A 17,510-nucleotide genomic window follows, 5' to 3' on the forward strand; every position below is an offset into this window, starting at 1 on the left:
GTTTGTCGTGTTCAATAGCCTGATGGTTGTTCGGAAGAAGCTGTTCCCGAACCGGTAGATCATGGTTTTTGGACTTCTATATCTCCATCCCGATGACAGGAGTGAAATGAGAGTGTGGTTAGGGTAGTATGGGTCCTTAATGATGCTGGCTGTCTTTTTGAAGCAACGCTCCTGTAGATCCCTTCAATGGTGGGGTGGTCAGAACCCGTGATGGACTGGGCAGGGTTCACCACTTTCTGGAATCTCCTCCATTCGTGGGCATTCGATTTGCTGAACCAGGCTGTGATGCAACCAGTCAATATGCTCTTTACTGCACACTTGTAGAAGATAAAGAGTATTTGTCAACAAGTCAAATCTCCTCTGTTGATGAGGAAGTCGTAGATCCAGTTGCAAAGGGATACAGAAAGTCTTAGTTTCCTGAGCTTGGTAACAAGTTTGGAGGGAATGTTGGTGTTGAATGCCAACCTGTAGTCGACGAACAAACGGCTGACGTATGTGTTTTTATTGTCTCAGGTGGTTCAGTGCCGTGGAGAAACAGCGAGATCACACCTCCCCATTGATCTATTGTGGAGGTAGGCAAATTGGAATGGGTCCAGGTGTTGGCTAAGGGAGTTGATATGCACCACAACCAACCTATTTCACTACCACTGATGTTATTGCCACTGGTCGGTAGTCATTGAGGCTTGTCACCTTTTTTTCTTGGGCACCAGTATTATTGATGACCTTTTAGGGCAGGTGGGAACCTCAGACCTGTTACGGGGTTGAAGATGTCCACAGAAAACTGCAGCCAATTGGTCAGCACAGGATTTGAGAACTCCACTAGATGCACAATCAGGTTCAGATACTTTCCAAGGGTTCACTCCCATGGAGGCATTTAGCTTATCAGGAATAATGCCTCTGTAGTTTGAGCTGCCACTTGGTCACGCCTTGTATGAAGTGACGGCATGCAAGCCCTGCCTCAGCTGCCAAACATCCATCTCTTCCTCCAATTTGGAATGAATGTGTCTCTAGCCTTTCTTGTGGCCTATAGACCTGTATGAATATGCGTCACCATCCTCGACTGCCGGAAATCTGGTCCTCCAGAGATTGTGGACATTTCTGGTTGGGGAAATTTTGGATGGTTTTGATGGGAACGCATTCCTCCATACAGGTTTAGCATAGTCTGTGGGAAATATTATGCATTTATTTTTATGGCATTTTAAAATGTTACTACAATATGTAATTTGTGAAAGTTGCACATTCAACCAAGCTCTCCTGTCTTCTGAACTGGATCATTTCAGCAATATTTGAGATTGGCAGCTGTTTTGAGGCCACGATATGCATCCTGTTCTGTATGTAAGCCCATGAAAGCAGAATACTTAAGAAATGTAACTTGCCAAAAGCTTTGCCATCTAAATTAGCTGATGGGAAGCAATTGCATTTTTCTGACTTGCTTATTACATGCAAACCGAATAATCACAGTATTGGCTGCAGCAGGAAGGTCTCTTATAAATAGATTTAAGTGGACAACTAATTTACGGGGCTACGGAGAAGAGGAGGGAAATGACTGCTTTGAAAGAATTTGGCATGGACCAAATGACTGATTTCCATGATTTAATAAATCAATAGAACTTGCACAACAATGCACTTTGGAAGTTTTACTTAAACACATTTCATAAGTTCATGAGTTCATAAGTGACAGGAGGAGAATTAGGCCATTTGGTTCATCAAGTCAACTCCACCATTCAATCATGGCTGATCTATCCTTCCCTGCCAACCCCATTCACCAGCTTTCTCCACATAATCCCTGACACCCATACTAATCAAGAATCTGTCAATCTCTGCCTTAAAAAGATCCATTGACTTGGCCTCCACAGCCTTCTATAATGTATTCTACAGATTCACCACCCTTTAAAGGCAGGTGGGAACCTCAGAGCTCAGCAATGACACTTTAAAATAATGTAAGCTGTATGTCTTGTGCCTTGCATGTAGAAACATTCAACTCTTTTCTGCATGATTATTGAATGCTTTGCATTTCAAGATCGGGTTATTCGACGTTTGTACCAGGCTAAACTTTACTGATTCACTACAAGTGCAAAAACCACTGATGTGGGAACATTACTGTTTATTTCACGGCTGCCATATCTATCACCTAAGGTAAGTTTCTTCGAGGCATGACATTTTCCTCCTGTATATCCATTGGGGAAGAAATTCTAGGCTACAATTACATAAATATAAAAAGAGAGTAGGAGGAGCTCAGATAACGGGTCCTGCTCATTTTGCAGTAATTGCATTTGTAAGGTGGTGCTCTGGGTGTCAGGTTGTGACGAGAATACAAGGTTGCCCCATGGTTTACTCACCTGCGATGGATCTGCACAATGCCCACAAAATGCCATGGAAACTGCGTTGTCATTAGTGGAAGGATGAGTGCATGTTGGAAAGATGAGATAAACATTGTCTTAAGCCTGTCTTTGACATCAAGGCTAATCAATCTATTGTCTGCTGTTCAGGATGTCACTGTGCATTGTTGACAGTTGCTGAATACATCAATTTCCTCTGAAAATGTTTTAAATGTGGAGGTGCTTGTTATATTAACACAATCATAATCCCTGGAGTCACAGTGAATTGGTGTTTCATCTCTGATCACAAACAGTCCCATTGCTTTGCAATGCACGTTCACTATGGATATGCTGGAATCAATTATCTGGAAATTAAAATGCCGCCAGTCTTTTATCTCACTACTTTTTGCTGATCAAGAGTCAAGTTTGTTTAATTGTCACAGAACAGTGAAATTATTTCTTGCTGCAGCTTTACAGGTCCCTCAACAGAGGTACAAAACTAAATGTGCAATATTTAATAATATAATAAATTAATAATCACTGGAACTAGATAACCAGACCATGATCGTGCCAAACCCAAGTATGATGTGCAACCAAAACAAAATCCATAGTAGATGATTGCTGAGGTGGGGTTGTGCTGTGAGGTTCAAGAGCCTGATTGTTGCTGCGAATAAGCTGTTCTTGAACCTGGAACTCAGACTCCTGTACCACCTTCCCAGTGGTAGCATTGAGATGAGAGGGTTGCCATGGTGGTGGGGGTCTTTGATGTTAGCTGCCTCGTTGATGCACTACATCCTATGGATCCCTTTTGGTCAGAAGAAATTAACCAAAAGTGGACTGGGCAAAGTCCACCACTTCCTGCAGCCGCCTCCTGCCAGATTGTTCGTGTTACCAAACCAGGCGGTGATTAATCCAGTCAGTATGGTCTCTACCATACACCTGTTGCATAGAAGATCAATAGAGTATTCAGTGCTGAGTCTCCTCATCTTCTTAGGAATTTGAGGCATTGATGAACTTTCTGTGTGATTGCTTCAATGTGCTGGGCCCAGCACAGATCCTCAGAGAGATGCACGTCCTGGAAAGGGAAACAGGAGATATCGACGGTGATATAGAGAGATATGGTAGAAATGAATGAAAGATGTGCACAAAGTAACAATGATCAAAAAAGGTGGAGCCCACAATGGTCCATTGTTTACACTGTCTGTATAACTCGTTATCACTGAGCCCACAGCTGACAACATAGCTTTTTACTGATGTGCTTCATCTTTGACAAGTATGCAACCTATTTTTGTGTTGCACAGGAAGCTGGAAAACTGAGATGAAGTTAAATATTCGCAACACAGTGGCGCATCTGGTAGCGCAGCTGCCTCACAGCACCAGAGACCCGGTTTCAATCCTGGCCTGGGGTGCTGCCTGTGTGGAGTCTGTACGTTCTCCCTGTGACCACTGGGTTTCCTGCGGGGTCCCTGCCACATCCCAAAGACGTGCGTTTGTTGGTTAATTTGCCTCCGTAAGTTGCCCCTCGTGTGTCGGGGAGTGGGAAAGTTGAAAGGATAACAGGACTAGTGTGAACTGGTGAACAGTGGGCTAAAGGGTCTGTTTCCATACCATATCTTTGAATCAATTAATAACTTGACAATGGATTTCCAAGGTACACGTTGTTACATGAAATATTCGCCAGCCTTTTCCTGAACTAGCCCAGAAGTTCCTTTGAGTTGTCTGGGGCAATTGAAAGTAAGCCAAAAACAAGAGTTTCACCGTGTATTACCTTCTTTACTTTTGTTTGGCAGGAAATTATTATTGCGTTAAGTATCTTTTTGTTTTTCCTTTCCTTAATGATGTTTTAAACCAGACATTGTAGATATTAAACCAGTAGACATGGAAGAATTGACTGAAGTGATCACAGCTGCAGAGTTCCACCCTCATCACTGTAACCTCTTGGTTTACAGCAGCAGCAAAGGAACCCTGCGGCTCTGTGACATGAGAACAGCTGCACTGTGTGATAAACACGCCAAATGTAAGTGTTGCTTCCCAAATTCCAGCTGCACTCTAGGCTAAAGCGCTCAAACCCGTTGCTGTTCGTGGCTTTTAAGTGTAACTTTGTACCCTTTTCCCCTCAAGAGTTTCCAGAAGAGTTTAACCACATCCATGGAAAGTGATTCCAGTGGTCTTATTTCAAAATGGTTATTAAATGGTTTTCTTAAGCAGCAGCTGAATTTGGCGGGTTATCATCTTTGTGCCTTGCTTAATTTGAGATTGTTTTCAGTATATTTCAAAATGCCAGAATGAAGTAGATACCTGTTTACTGTCAGTTTCCGTATTGGATCAACATAATCCCATGGCTTGGATTTGCATGGATACAGTACAAATGCTTCTTAGCCACAGTTCAAAAGTGGCACAGCTGATAGAGCTGCTGCCTCATAGTGCCAGACACCCGGGTTCAATCCTGACCTCAGGTCCCTTCTGTATGGAGGTTGTATGTTCTCCCTGTGACTATGCGGGTTTCCTCTGGGTGCTCCAATTTCATCCCACAACCCAAAGACGTGCAGGTTTGTAGGTTAATTGGCCTCTGTAAAATTGCCCTCAGTGTGTGGATGCGAAAGTGAAATAACATGGAGCTGGTGTGTGAACGGGCACTCGATGGTCGCCATGAACCCAGTGGGCAAAAGGGCCTGTTTCCATGCTGTATTTTGGAATTAAACCAAAAGGCACTTGAATTTGTTCTGTTAGATCGTTGCACGGTATTTAGTGAAGCATTTACAAGTCTGGTTGAAACATTTCTGGCTCTCGATTAAAGCAAGTGAGCTGAGCAGCTTTTACTCATCGTGTGCTGTCATAAACACTATCATGCAAACTGCTCTGTGCTTCCTCCACCCGTCTTTTGGCTGTTGAATTGAGAAATGTGTGACTGGAAGTTTGTATTTTTAATTACACTTTGTTGGCAACTTATGTAACTTTAATCAAATTGAGACAATATACCATATACTGAGGGGGCTATGCTTTAGCAATAAAGAAATGAGAGCTTTATGGGTCATCTTAACATCAGCAAATCCCACCTCCAGTTAATAGGCATGAGAGGCTAATCGTATTTGCAAAACCTGATCCTAACCCTTACAAATTCACCAATTTCTGTTGTAAACTGAACAGAAATTGCGTCCAAGTTGCCCTGTCTGGAGATATAGGGCATGAATTAGGCAGCCATTTGAAATTTTATAACTTGCCTGAATCCATCTCAAAACACATTTTATATAATTCACTGCACTCAGCCAATGCATTGGAGTTTGCTCCAGGCAATAGTTGACATGAAATTACTTCATGCAGGTACATATCCTGACCACTGGCAAAACTTGGAAGTCTTCAAGCGATGGGTTGGCCATTCAAGACTGAAGAATTTTTCTTGATGGTGAATCCTTGGAACTCTCTATTCAAAGGGTGTGGAGGTTTAGTTGCTCAGTATTTGCAAGACTGGGTTTTCGTTATCAAGTGAGTCGAGAGACGGGGGCTTCATTCAGTAAAGTGACACTGAGGTAAAAGATTAGAAAATATCTTGCAGAATGGCAGAGCAAACGAGGACCAAACAGCCTACTTTTGCTTCTTACTCGGGTTCTAACTGAAGTGATGATTGTCTCTGAAATTGAATGGCTCGTGTTTTGCATCTGCCATCACTCCATACTCCACTCAGATATTGCTCTGGTTTTTAATATTGACTAGTGGTGTTGGGCAGTGTGTTTGTCTGTATAAAAACACTAATGCTAGTATTGAATCAAATTGTCTGCATGCTTTAAATATCAGCAAAATTGCCCTCTTGAGATATATTTTAATTTTATCGTCTTATTTCCAATTTCAATTGGAACTATTTCATAATTGACAAGATGGCTGAAAATTCTCATGTTTAGATTTAGGCTGATGTTATACAGACAAACACACTGCTTTTTTTGGTAAATGGTGGTGTAGGCCCATCTGTTATTGGATACGATTAGCAGTGTTAAAGGGCGTTACAACCTTGGATCACTAATCAGTATGACCTGGCAACTGGTTTCACAGTGACATTGACAAAGGTTTCAGATGACAATATTATGTCCTCTCCTGCTTTCACCGGGGTCAATTTGTAATATTTATGTCATCAATAACAAATATTTAACTAAGTTAAATCAGCAATTAATGGATTAGAAGAGATGGTGATATTTCCACAAAGCCAGGAGATGAGGTGATGTGCAGGAGGTAGCTTTAAGGGAGATAACACAGTGGCACTATCTTTCAATATGATGTTCAACTGACAAACGTGCTCCCTGCTGCATGGAGTGATTATTTCAAAGATAAGTAGGGGTTTGTTTATCTCGACGACTAACACAAGAACATTCCCTAATGCATTTTGTTGGCTTCATTTTGTGTCCTCCCCCCCCCCCCCCAGCCCGTCCCAGGCCTCCCTACTTCTCCTTGAATGATTTTTCCTTACCCCTGCTCCACTGTTCTCCCTTGAGGTGGGTCACCCCTTGCTCCACCCCTTTCCTTTGTCATCTCTTGCTTTGCTTTCCTTCCTCTTCCTCGGTCTCCCCCTGCACCTTCCCTTTTCCCACTCTCTTCCTCATTGCCTTTCTTCCCTTTCCCACTACCTGTTGTCACCTCTATTGCCCGAGGTACTTCACCCAGTTAACAGTCCAGCCTTGCTCTATAGTTTATATTTAGTTTCAGTGTTTAAGCTCTCTGCTTCTTCTCAAACATGTTTTCCGTTGTGGCCTGCTGATTCGTATTGCAATTTTCCAATTTAAATTTAAAACCATTTTCTCATGGGTCCCCTTCACACCACTTCACCCCACCCCCCTTCTGCAAAATTATGCTGAGGCGTTCTATATTTTGCATTACTTTGAAAAGTCATATCCAACTGCAGTCTGTGGGGAAAATTGTTTGACCTTTTGCTGTTCTATCGAGGATGGAAGAGAATTGCTACCCTTATCTAATTTATATTTCACACTCTTCTTGGTTCAGCAATATAGAATCCATTGCCTTGATTTTAAAAGACAAAAACTATTCAATGAGGTGTTGAGATAATGTCTTGATTCAAGTTAAGCATTTTAGCATTTCCATTCTTGAGGTGCGCCTTTGATTTCACACAAACGAATTGCACAAAAATACAGTAAGCACATTATCAGCACGTGAATGTCATACAGACTATTGTGCTGATGTATTGACATTCTCCTCCCTTGATGATTGGACTGGTTGTAAATATAACATAGTTTGGTATGTATGATCATTTGTGCCTGAAGGTATAATAAGGTCTTGTAGTCATTGATTAAAGTCCATTTTCCAGATCTGCGAGTTGGAAAATAACCATTTAATGTAGCAGAACTTTGCTGAGCAAGTTCCAAGTTCATGTAGTGTAGAATCCGGGAGCATTGTTGCCAGGTAACAAAGAAATGGTGTCAATAGTGAGTGACATTACAAATATAATTACTACATGCGTTTTGATGTCACTGAATATGAAATTAGGTAATTAATATAATGCTTCATTTTCAGCATTCGGCTCAATGGTTCTGTCCAGCACCTGACAGATTAACAGCAAACTCTTTGATATTTCCTTTTCAACGTGATTTCCTATGATGCGCATTGTGTTTAAATTACTCAGAATATTTGCAGCTCAAGAACCAGTTTGTCTTATGAAGTCCATTCTGGCTCGTCCCACTCCTCTGGCCTTTTTCCGATAGTTATCTAATTCCCTCTTAAAATCTAATTTATTTATCCTGCCTACAACTATCCCTGCCAGTGCATTCCAGATCCTTTATTTTTTGAAATCCTTTTGTTACTATTAGTTCTTTTGACAATTGCTTTCATTCCATGTTCCAAAGTCCTTTCCAACTCCATCAATGAGTAGATTTTAATCTCTGTGCTCTGGCCATGCCCTTCATGCTCCTAAATACCTCTGCATATCGATAAAATGTGTAGGAGGGAACGGCAGATGCTGGTTTACACCAAAGGTAGACACAAGATGCTGGAGAAACTCAGCGGGACAGGCAACATCTCTGGAGAGAAGGAATGAGTGATGTTTCGGGAGGTCTCAACCTGAAACTTCACCCATTCCTTCGTTCCAGAGATACTGCCTATCCCACTGAGTTACTTCAGCTTTTTTGTGTCTTTCTCTGCATAAAAAATAGTAATTTTATTATTTATTTTATTTCCAAACAACATAAGCTCAGTTGCTCCAGTCTATCTATGTAACTAAAATATTTCGGCCTGGAGTCATGTTGGTGCCTCATCACCGCATACTCTGCACGGCTTTAAAGATGCCTTAAATTGGGTGACCAAATCTGGATCAAACACCCTGACCAAATTGTAATTTTGAGTGTTCATTATAATGTTTTTTCTCTTGTGCTCTGTACCTCTTCATAAAATAACCCAACATCTCTTTAAACCACTTTCTCAGTGTGCTGTGCCACTGTTTTTGATTTTACATTTTGCCTCTTTGGAAAGGGAAGCAAACCTGGGGGGGGGGGGAGGTTTTAGGAAAGCAAATTTCCTGGCTTATTGGATAGAAATCTACACTTAAATAGAAATTTAAATCAGTCCATGGTTTTCCATGTTCTCATTTGCAGTTTTCATCTTACCCTAGTTTGGATATTCAAGCAGAATAATACTGATGTGATTTCCTACCGTACAACTTCCCAGAGTGGGCACGAAGCTTATCTGGACCCAACAGGCCATTCTGAGTATAGATATTCTGTGCTACAAATCACCTCATGATTCCCAATGCCTGCCCACTGTCTGCAAGGCATAGGTCAGGAGTGCTCTCCACTGGTCTAGATAAATGTCGCTCCAGCAACACTTGTATGGTTCATTAGTGCCCAATATAAAATAACCTATTTAATTTCCTGCTGTGCATCTTAAGCACACATTCCCTTGTTCAAGGACCCATTGCAGTTGGTTGGCTTGTGGTATGCACTATATCAACTATCAATTATCTCTACCACCAGAAGGACAAGGGTATAGGTATTTAAGAGCATCTCCAACCGCACACAATCATGACATCAACATGTATTGCCCCCTCACTCACTGGGTTATTGTGTAGGAACTCCTTCATGATGGTACTGGGAATCATCAGGAAGGCTGGCTCCATCCTAGGAGTGGAGTTGGATTCATTGGAGGTAGTCTTTGAGGGGAGGGTGGTCCTCAAACTGCGGAGCATCTTGGACAATACAACTTACCCCCTCCATGACACACTGGTCAACCTGAGGAGTACCTTCAACAAAAGACTGGTTCCAGCAAAATGCAGTGCAGATGGTCACAGGAGATCCTTTTCCCCTGTGTCTATCAAACGGTACAACTCCCTCCCCTTCTATCGTGGGTTAGACTGACTCCCCTTCCCACCCCCCTTCCCCAATCTTTGCACATCCCCAATCCTGGACTTTCCACTCGGCACTTTAATTTCATGTATCTTGTTGTGTTTTATGACTGTTGGCAGTCCAATTTCCCTCCTGGGATAAAGCACTATCGTTCGTATCGTACCATAATTGCAGGAACCATAGCCGTTCAGAAAGTAGCTTGAAACCTTCAGTCAGATAGGATCTACCAGTATTGTAGAGGCTTCTGCATTTCTATTTGGGTTTGCCCAAAACTCAACTGTTATCTCAATGAAAAAGGATGGTTTTTATGATTTCCGAACTAGCCACGGGTTGAGTTTAAACTAACAAGGGAGTAGAGCCAGCCTCTGTATGCTGGTGGTTCCTTCATCATTACTCCTACATGCACAAGAGAAAATGAAGCATTAAGTTATTTTGTGAAGTTAAATTAATATCAGGTTTTACTTTTTAGTTTTAGAGATACAGCGCGGAAACAGGCCTTTCGGCCCACCGAGTCTGCACCGGCCAGCGATTCCTGCACATTAACACTACCCTACACATACTAGAGACAATTTACACTTGTACCAAGCCAAATAACCAACAAACCTGTACGTCTTTGGATTGTGGGATGAAACCGAAGATCTTGGAGAAAACCCATGGGGAGAATGTACAAACTCGTTACAGATAGCACCCATAGTCAGGATTGAATCTGGGACTCCGGTGCTGTAAGGAAGCAACTCTACCGCTGTGCACCGTGCTGCCCAAAGCTCTGTAAAGAAGTTGACATCTTGGTGAATAAAATAGTTTCTTCCTGTCATAAAACTACAAGTTCTAATATTTTTGCAGAGGGGAATGGGACCTTTCTGGTGGAAAGAGTATTTAATGTAACGAAGTATGCATCAATGCACAGGTGCATTTACTACTTTCTTTGGCTGTGATGTTAATCCAAATGTTAATACTTTACTTCACCAGAAGAAAGGATTGGTATGAAATTCACATTTTGACTTCATTCCTTTATCATTAAGAGTTTGAACCTTGTCATCAATCACGATAAGCTTGGTTAATTTCAGTATTTTTGCGCAACAAATGGATTTCAGTAATACATGTCTAACAAGACTGTAGAGGGAATGTTATTAAAGAATGACAGCAAAGGGCAGAAATTTCATTACTATTACTCTGACACTGTGAAATGTTTGCACAAAGTTATTTTAAACCAGATACTGCAAATGATTAGCCCTACTGCAAAAATGGCCCCGTTTGGTTTTGGGGAGAGGAAGTCCGATTTAAATGTCATCAGCTGTCATGTGCAGGTTGTTTTTATTTTATTCTTTATATGTGACTATTACTGATACTAACATTTATTTTTCCTAATGGTCCAATGATGCCACACTCTGAAATACTGCTTCTCACGTGCCTCTGGAATACTTTATTTTCCATGTTTAGACAAAGGTTGTGATGAAGTCTGGAGCTATATAGTTATTGGAAAAAATCAAAATTGGGCATCAGTGCATGTTATTGGTGAGCAAATGCTGCCTATATTACTGTTATTGATCCCTTCCATCCATTTGCTCCCAATTGAGAATGGGTTGATTTAACAGGAAGTAAGTGGATTACAGTTGTTTTTTATAGCCGAGAAATACCAAGCTTTAAATAAATAAATAAATAAATAAATAAATAGATCTTTTTCAGGTTGATGCATGTTTTGTAGCTGTCCTGAAATGGTTTTGTACGAGCATTGCTAGTTCTAGAAAAGTTTTTCAGCCCTGCACCTGGGTCGCTGTCAACGTTGGTCAGGCCAGTTTTGCTGGTAGTCCTGTACTGTAGCTGGGAAGAAACTGTCCCTGAATCTGCTGGTGTGCGTTTTCACACTTCTATACCTCTTGCTTGATGGGGGAGTGGAGAAGAAGAAGTGACCGAGGTGAGACTCCACCTTGAATATGCTGGTGGCTTTATTGAGCCAGCACGATGTGTAAATTGAGTCAATGGAAGGGAGGTTGGTTTGTGTGATGGTCTGAGCAGCGTCCACTGTTTTTGTGGTCTTGGATGGAGCGATTTCCAAACCATGCTGTAATGCACCATGATAAAATGCTTTTTGTCGCACTTCTGTAGATTGGAGTTGTTGCATTTGGCCAATATCCCTCTTAACCTTTCCTATCCGTATACCTGTCTAAATGTATTTTACATTTTATTATAATAATGCTTTTAAAATATATTAAAAGTCCATGTGTAAAGTTCAATATCTGTCAAGCCTGCAATTTGCGGTGAAGCAGAGGTGTCCGCTGGTGCTTTAATGCACACATAAGGATCTTGATGGTGTTGGTATGTATTGCATTCCACTTTGGAAATTTGAATCCTTGCTTTAGAAGTTGTTTTCAATGTGCATACAAGAACACGGATTTCTACTGTTAGATTTGTTGGAAATATACCCTGGCTATTAAGAATATTTAATTTCTCTTTGGATGCTACTTGGATTTGGTCACTATTGGCAAGACCTTTCTGGTAACTCTCATTTTGAAATGGCCCCTAAGCAGGGCAGCCCGGTGGCGCAGTGGTAGAGTTGCCGCCATATAGCGCTAGGGACACTGGTTCGATCCTGATTACAGGTCTGTATAGAGTTTGTACGTTCTCCCGTTGACTTTCTCCGGGTGCTCTGGTTTCCTCCCACACTCCAAAGACATACAGGTTTGTAGGTTAATTTGACTTAGGTAAAAATTGTAAATTGTCCCTAGTGTGTAGGTAGTATTAGTGTACGGGGATCGATGGTCAGCGTGGACTCGGTAGGCTGAAGGGCATGTTTCTGCGCTGTATCTCTAAACTAAACTTTTACTCTCTCATTTTATTCTTTTACTTCTCTCTGAGAAAATTGTATAAATCCAGTTCTCCTTACCTCATGTTGTTCTATCTGTCATGTAGAGAGCAGTCGTTTTTTCTCTTGCATCAAATGGCAACCGCTTAGTTTGAACTGTCAGCGTGGAGAGAGAAACCAGAGATCCTCGGACATGGATACATTATCTAGTCTTTTGATTACAATGTAGAAGGCTTTGTTTTGGGTAATGTCTGAAAGTGTACACGCAGTCTTTCCCCACACTTAGAGGAGTGGGCTTATTAATTCCCATCTTTGTGATCTGAAAGGAAACGAAATGGCAAAGAGTGAAGCAACATTATATCTTTTCAAGTTTCTTTTGCTTTGAATATCTGCAATTACGCCGGCAAATGTGGAGTGATAGCATCTGCACTTTCAATGACAAACAAAAATCGCAATTTGTCTCATTGAAATGACTGTTATTTCTGACACGCTTACATCCTGATTGCCTGCAGTAATAGGGATCTTAGAGATGCTAATAGCTCCATGCTTATTGTACTCCCTATTGAAACGTGATGGGAAAATTACATGATGGGTAAAGAAGTTTTGGATAGCTTTGAAGGCTGTATTTTAAGAAAGGGAAAGGTACATTATCATTTCCGTGATGGTGGGGAGAGAACAATGGAGGACCCAGTGAGGGGGGGGTGGGAGGGGGAGGACAGCCATGAGGGAAGTGGGGGGAGAACAATGGGGGACCCAGTGAGGGGGGGGGAGGACAGCCATGAGGGAAGTGGGGGGAGAACAATGGGCAATTGGGGTGATGGGGGGAGAACAATGGGGGACCCAGTGAGGGGGGGGGGGGAAACAGCCATGAGGGAAGTGGAGGGAGAACAAAGGGCAATTGGGGTGATGGGGGGAGAACAATGGGGGACCCGGCGTGGGGGAACCGCTGTGGAGGGAGGACAAAAGGAGGAAGACTGCATGCTTTGAACTTTATCAGCGCCTTAGGTGGCTGCTATATGTATACATTGATTATGCAAGCAAAGAATTTCACTGTGCCTAGTCACATGTAGCAAAATATTCCATTCCATTCCACTATTGGTTTCTGTATGTGATCTCTCACGATAAATAATGTTCTGATTGGAATTTGTAGCGTAATTACTTTCTCCTGTCCACTTTGCTTAAAAGTCCCTATTCATTCTCATTTTGTTGAGCTGAAATGAGTTTTACCTCTTAGCGCAGTTTATAAATGTATTGCTAGTGAAATTAGAGACTGGATTGTGTGGTATATGCTCCATGCTTTGTGGTTGCCATTCCACTCTAGCTCTGAGGCTATGCAGGTTCTGCTGTCGTTTTCTCGTCTGTTGGGCAGGGATCTCAGCAGGTGGCCACCAGTTCCCAAGCAGGAGAAACTATTGAACTACCCAAAATAACCTTGTCTCATTAGAGAGTCGTTTCCACTGCGTCCTGATCATTTGGGAACAGTGGAAAAGGCTTTCTGATGATCAGGCTGGAAGTGAGATCAGATGTGGTTCTTCTACACTACTGGTGAACGTACCATTATTAATGGTGGTGAAAAATAATTCCCATTTTATTTTACAATCTTTTTCTGTCCATGATACAATTGTGCCCAGAGGCATTTTGCATTTGGTGGTGGAAATATGAATTATATAAGTGCTCTGCTTTGCAGAACGGTCCATAAACCAAATCTGTCATCTTAAAATATTGGAAATGATGCAATGAAACATCTGTATGCTCCAGCACATTGTGTCCTTTTTTTGTAAACCATCATCTGCAGTTCCTTGTGTCAAACTGGTTCTAGTCAGTTCTTTGATTACTGTAGGCATTGAAGTTGTGAGGAACAGGAACACTGACAACCGTATCTGGACATGTGTGTTTAATTGTACATGTGTGTGCTGCATGAGTTGTCAGTTTCACAGAGTAATGATGGTGAATGCTCTTTCTTTACAGATGGAAAATCTGGACAATTAAAAGAAAGAGGAGTAATTGAAATGTTAGTTGCTTCTAAAATTAATAAATTAGAATCAGGATGGTCACAAATATATATAGTGCTTTGAACTCCCATGGTCTCATGATGTACAAAGTAAATTACAGATTATTCACCTCCTTCATTCTCCTTTCCTAATCTTCTAATTAGATTATTTAGGAGACTAGTTTGTGACCCAAAGTCAAAAATAAGTGTCTTCTATATTTTAAATGTATGATGTTTCAGTTTCAATTGGCACAGTGGTGCAGGTAGTAGAGCTCACAGCAGAAGATATCCAAATTTTGTCTTGCTCCCCCCCCCCCCCCCCCCCGGAGTGGAGTTTGCACATTCTCCCTGTGATAGCATGGGTTTCCCCCAGGTCATCTGGTTTCTTATCACATCCCAGAGGTGCAGGTTTATGGGTTAATTGCCCTCCATGTGGGTGGGTGATACAATCTTGTGGGGAGCGATGGGGGTGGGGGAGAGCGAGACTTGAAATGGGAGTGGGTTAATAGAATGAGGTGAGTGTAAATAAGTGTTTGATGGTGGGCATGGACTCGGTGGGTTGAAGGGCTGGTTCTGCGCTTTTCAACCATCTTCTCGCTTTACTTAGACACATGCTTTTCAGTGTTTAAGAAGGAACTGCAGATGCTGGAAAATCGAAGGTACACAAAAATGCTGGAGAAACTCAGCGGGTGCAGCAGCATCTATGGAGCGAAGGAAATAGGCGACGTTTCGGGCCAAAACCCTTCTTACATGCTTTTCAGTGGTAGCAGAGTGGAGTTTTGACAGCCTGGAAAATTTTGCCACGCATATTTTTTACATCTTTTAGGGAACTATTTTTAAAGGAAGAGCTTAATCCAGACTGATAACATTTTGGACGTATTTAGAAATAACTGTGATGCCCAAATTGTGTAGTCTATAAAAAAACAGCCTGTTTGCAATCAGTCAGATTAGCTAGTCTTGTGTGTGTCAAGTTGACCTGAGCTGTTGGTTCATTACACTGCCCACATTTCCTTTTTTAGAACTTTGGCAGGTCTGGAATTGGTGTTGCATGATCCAAAATACAAACCTTCCCCAATAGCCGACTAATTATATATTTTAAATAATGTGCGCTGACACTTGAAGTGCTCCCAGTGGAAACTCTTGAACAGGCCACTACTTAGAAATGGGGGGAAAAATAATTGAAAACATTAAAAATGTGAAACTACCAAGTTGCAAATGTATCAAAATGAATTAATAATAAACCTATTTACTTCATAGACTGCCATATTTTCATCACTGCAGACATGATTGCGTAAGATAGCGTAAAATGTGTTTCAATCCTGTTGCAAGCCATAGATTATAGTTTCAAAGCCTTGTCCATTTTGTCTGGTTGAATTGTATTATACATTGTGTTACAGTGATATAATATCAAGCACATGTTGTAATACAAACATGATTACTTGTATTTCATAAATCTAGTAGGAACTCCTCAGACAGTATAACAGCACAGTAATAAGCAATTTTGTTTTGTTTATAGTGATGCAGAATTGCCCATAAAAAGTACGCATGGGACTACAGACGAGAAAAGGCAGCTGTAATTTAACATTATAGAGAAAACAAACAGATTTATAGGAGCAAAATGGACGTAATACTGTACACACAGTATAAACTTTAGGGAGACAGAATCAATAGAAATGTTACAGTCTGCTATGTGGTATTGCAATGGCTTATTATAAAATCCAATCAATACAAATGTGTAGTGGTGCAGTAATGCCATCTACAGAGCTTGTGAAGGGTTGAATTTTATAACATATTATGCCTAATTAGATTAACACCACACTAGAAAACCACTTTTGTTTGTATGTGTGTCATAGTCTGGAGGTGATATTTGTAGATTTTTTAATGAAACTAACATCCAGTGGCTTCTTTACTTTAGACCAGGGGTCTCCAAACTATGGCCCACCACGAGATATTATCCGGCCCGCAGCAAGCTCTTAACACATTCCGTGCAGCGGGCTTTTTTTGTAAATAAATGTATTCAATTAATAAAAATAATATTTACAGTACAATAAAACTAACCAGAATCCACCACCATAATACATGACAAACAAATATACTAAATAAACTACTACACAGCTATGTTACAATCCTTGTCCAGGATGTATTCCACCTCCCTGCGGTGCCCAGCGGTCCCGGAAATCCTCCAGGGGCCTGTGGATTTTTTCCTATGGCCCGCAAAAATGTGCTAACTATATAAATGTGGCCCTCATGCTGAAAAGTTTGGAGGCCCCTGCTTTAGACTTTAGAGATACAGCGCGGAAGCAGGCCCTTCGGCCCAATGAGTCCGCATTAACCAGCGATCACCCTGTGCACGAACACTATTCTACACACGAGAGACAATTTACAATTTTACGGAAGCCAATTAACCTACAAACCAGTACGTCTTTGCAGGGGCGGTACTGAGGATAGAGTGCGGCAATTGGAGGAGGGAGACGTGGCACAGACCTGCGCCTCATCCGCAGGCAGGATCGATCCCGGCACAGTCCGAGCTCTCCGGCACTGTCCCGAGCGTCCCCCCCACCCACGGTGGACAGAGAGGTCGGCAGTCAGACTGGCGCGGCGCCCCCAGGTCCACAGCCAGCGCAGAGAACAGCACTAAACCCAGCTCAATTCTGCCTGTCCCGCCAGGCTAACCTGCCTGGGCTTGCGGGAAATATGGCCAGTGCGGAGAAGCAGCGCTGGTGTCCCGTCAGTCCAGACAGGGCTGTAGTTAACCCGGTGAGACAGGCAGAGTTGAGCTACATTTAGCGCTGGATTGAGCCTCCGAAGCCTCGCGCGTGCGTGTGTGTAAGCGCGCGCGGCCGCCAAAAACTTGTGTCCCCCGTCCCCTCCATGTTTTGATAGCGAGTTCCGCTCTTGCGTCTTTGGAGTGTGGGAGGCCACAGGAGCACTCTGAGGAACCCCACGCGGTTACAGGGAGAACGTTCAAATGCCAAACCCATAGTCAGAATGGAACCCGGGTCCCTGGCGCTGTAAGGCTGCCACTCTACCGCTGCGCCACCATTCTTCCCCCACCCACCTCCCCT

At 42.2% G+C, this 17,510-nt stretch overlaps 1 protein-coding gene across 5 annotated transcripts in view; it reads left to right on the forward strand.

Annotated features, from left to right (window-relative positions):
* ppp2r2c (protein phosphatase 2 regulatory subunit Bgamma) overlaps positions 1–17,510 on the forward strand; it is a 278,754-nt gene that overhangs the window by 224,496 nt on the left and 36,748 nt on the right. For all 5 annotated transcript variants that reach the window (XM_033020985.1, XM_033021010.1, XM_033020976.1 and 2 more), the window contains one exon: positions 4,171–4,335. In XM_033020985.1, the coding sequence (XP_032876876.1) occupies positions 4,171–4,335 (165 nt within the window). The remainder of the gene's footprint in view (positions 1–4,170; positions 4,336–17,510) is intronic.

This window comes from Amblyraja radiata, chromosome 1 (assembly GCF_010909765.2).
Source record: "Amblyraja radiata isolate CabotCenter1 chromosome 1, sAmbRad1.1.pri, whole genome shotgun sequence".
Lineage (NCBI taxonomy): Eukaryota > Metazoa > Chordata > Chondrichthyes > Rajiformes > Rajidae > Amblyraja > Amblyraja radiata.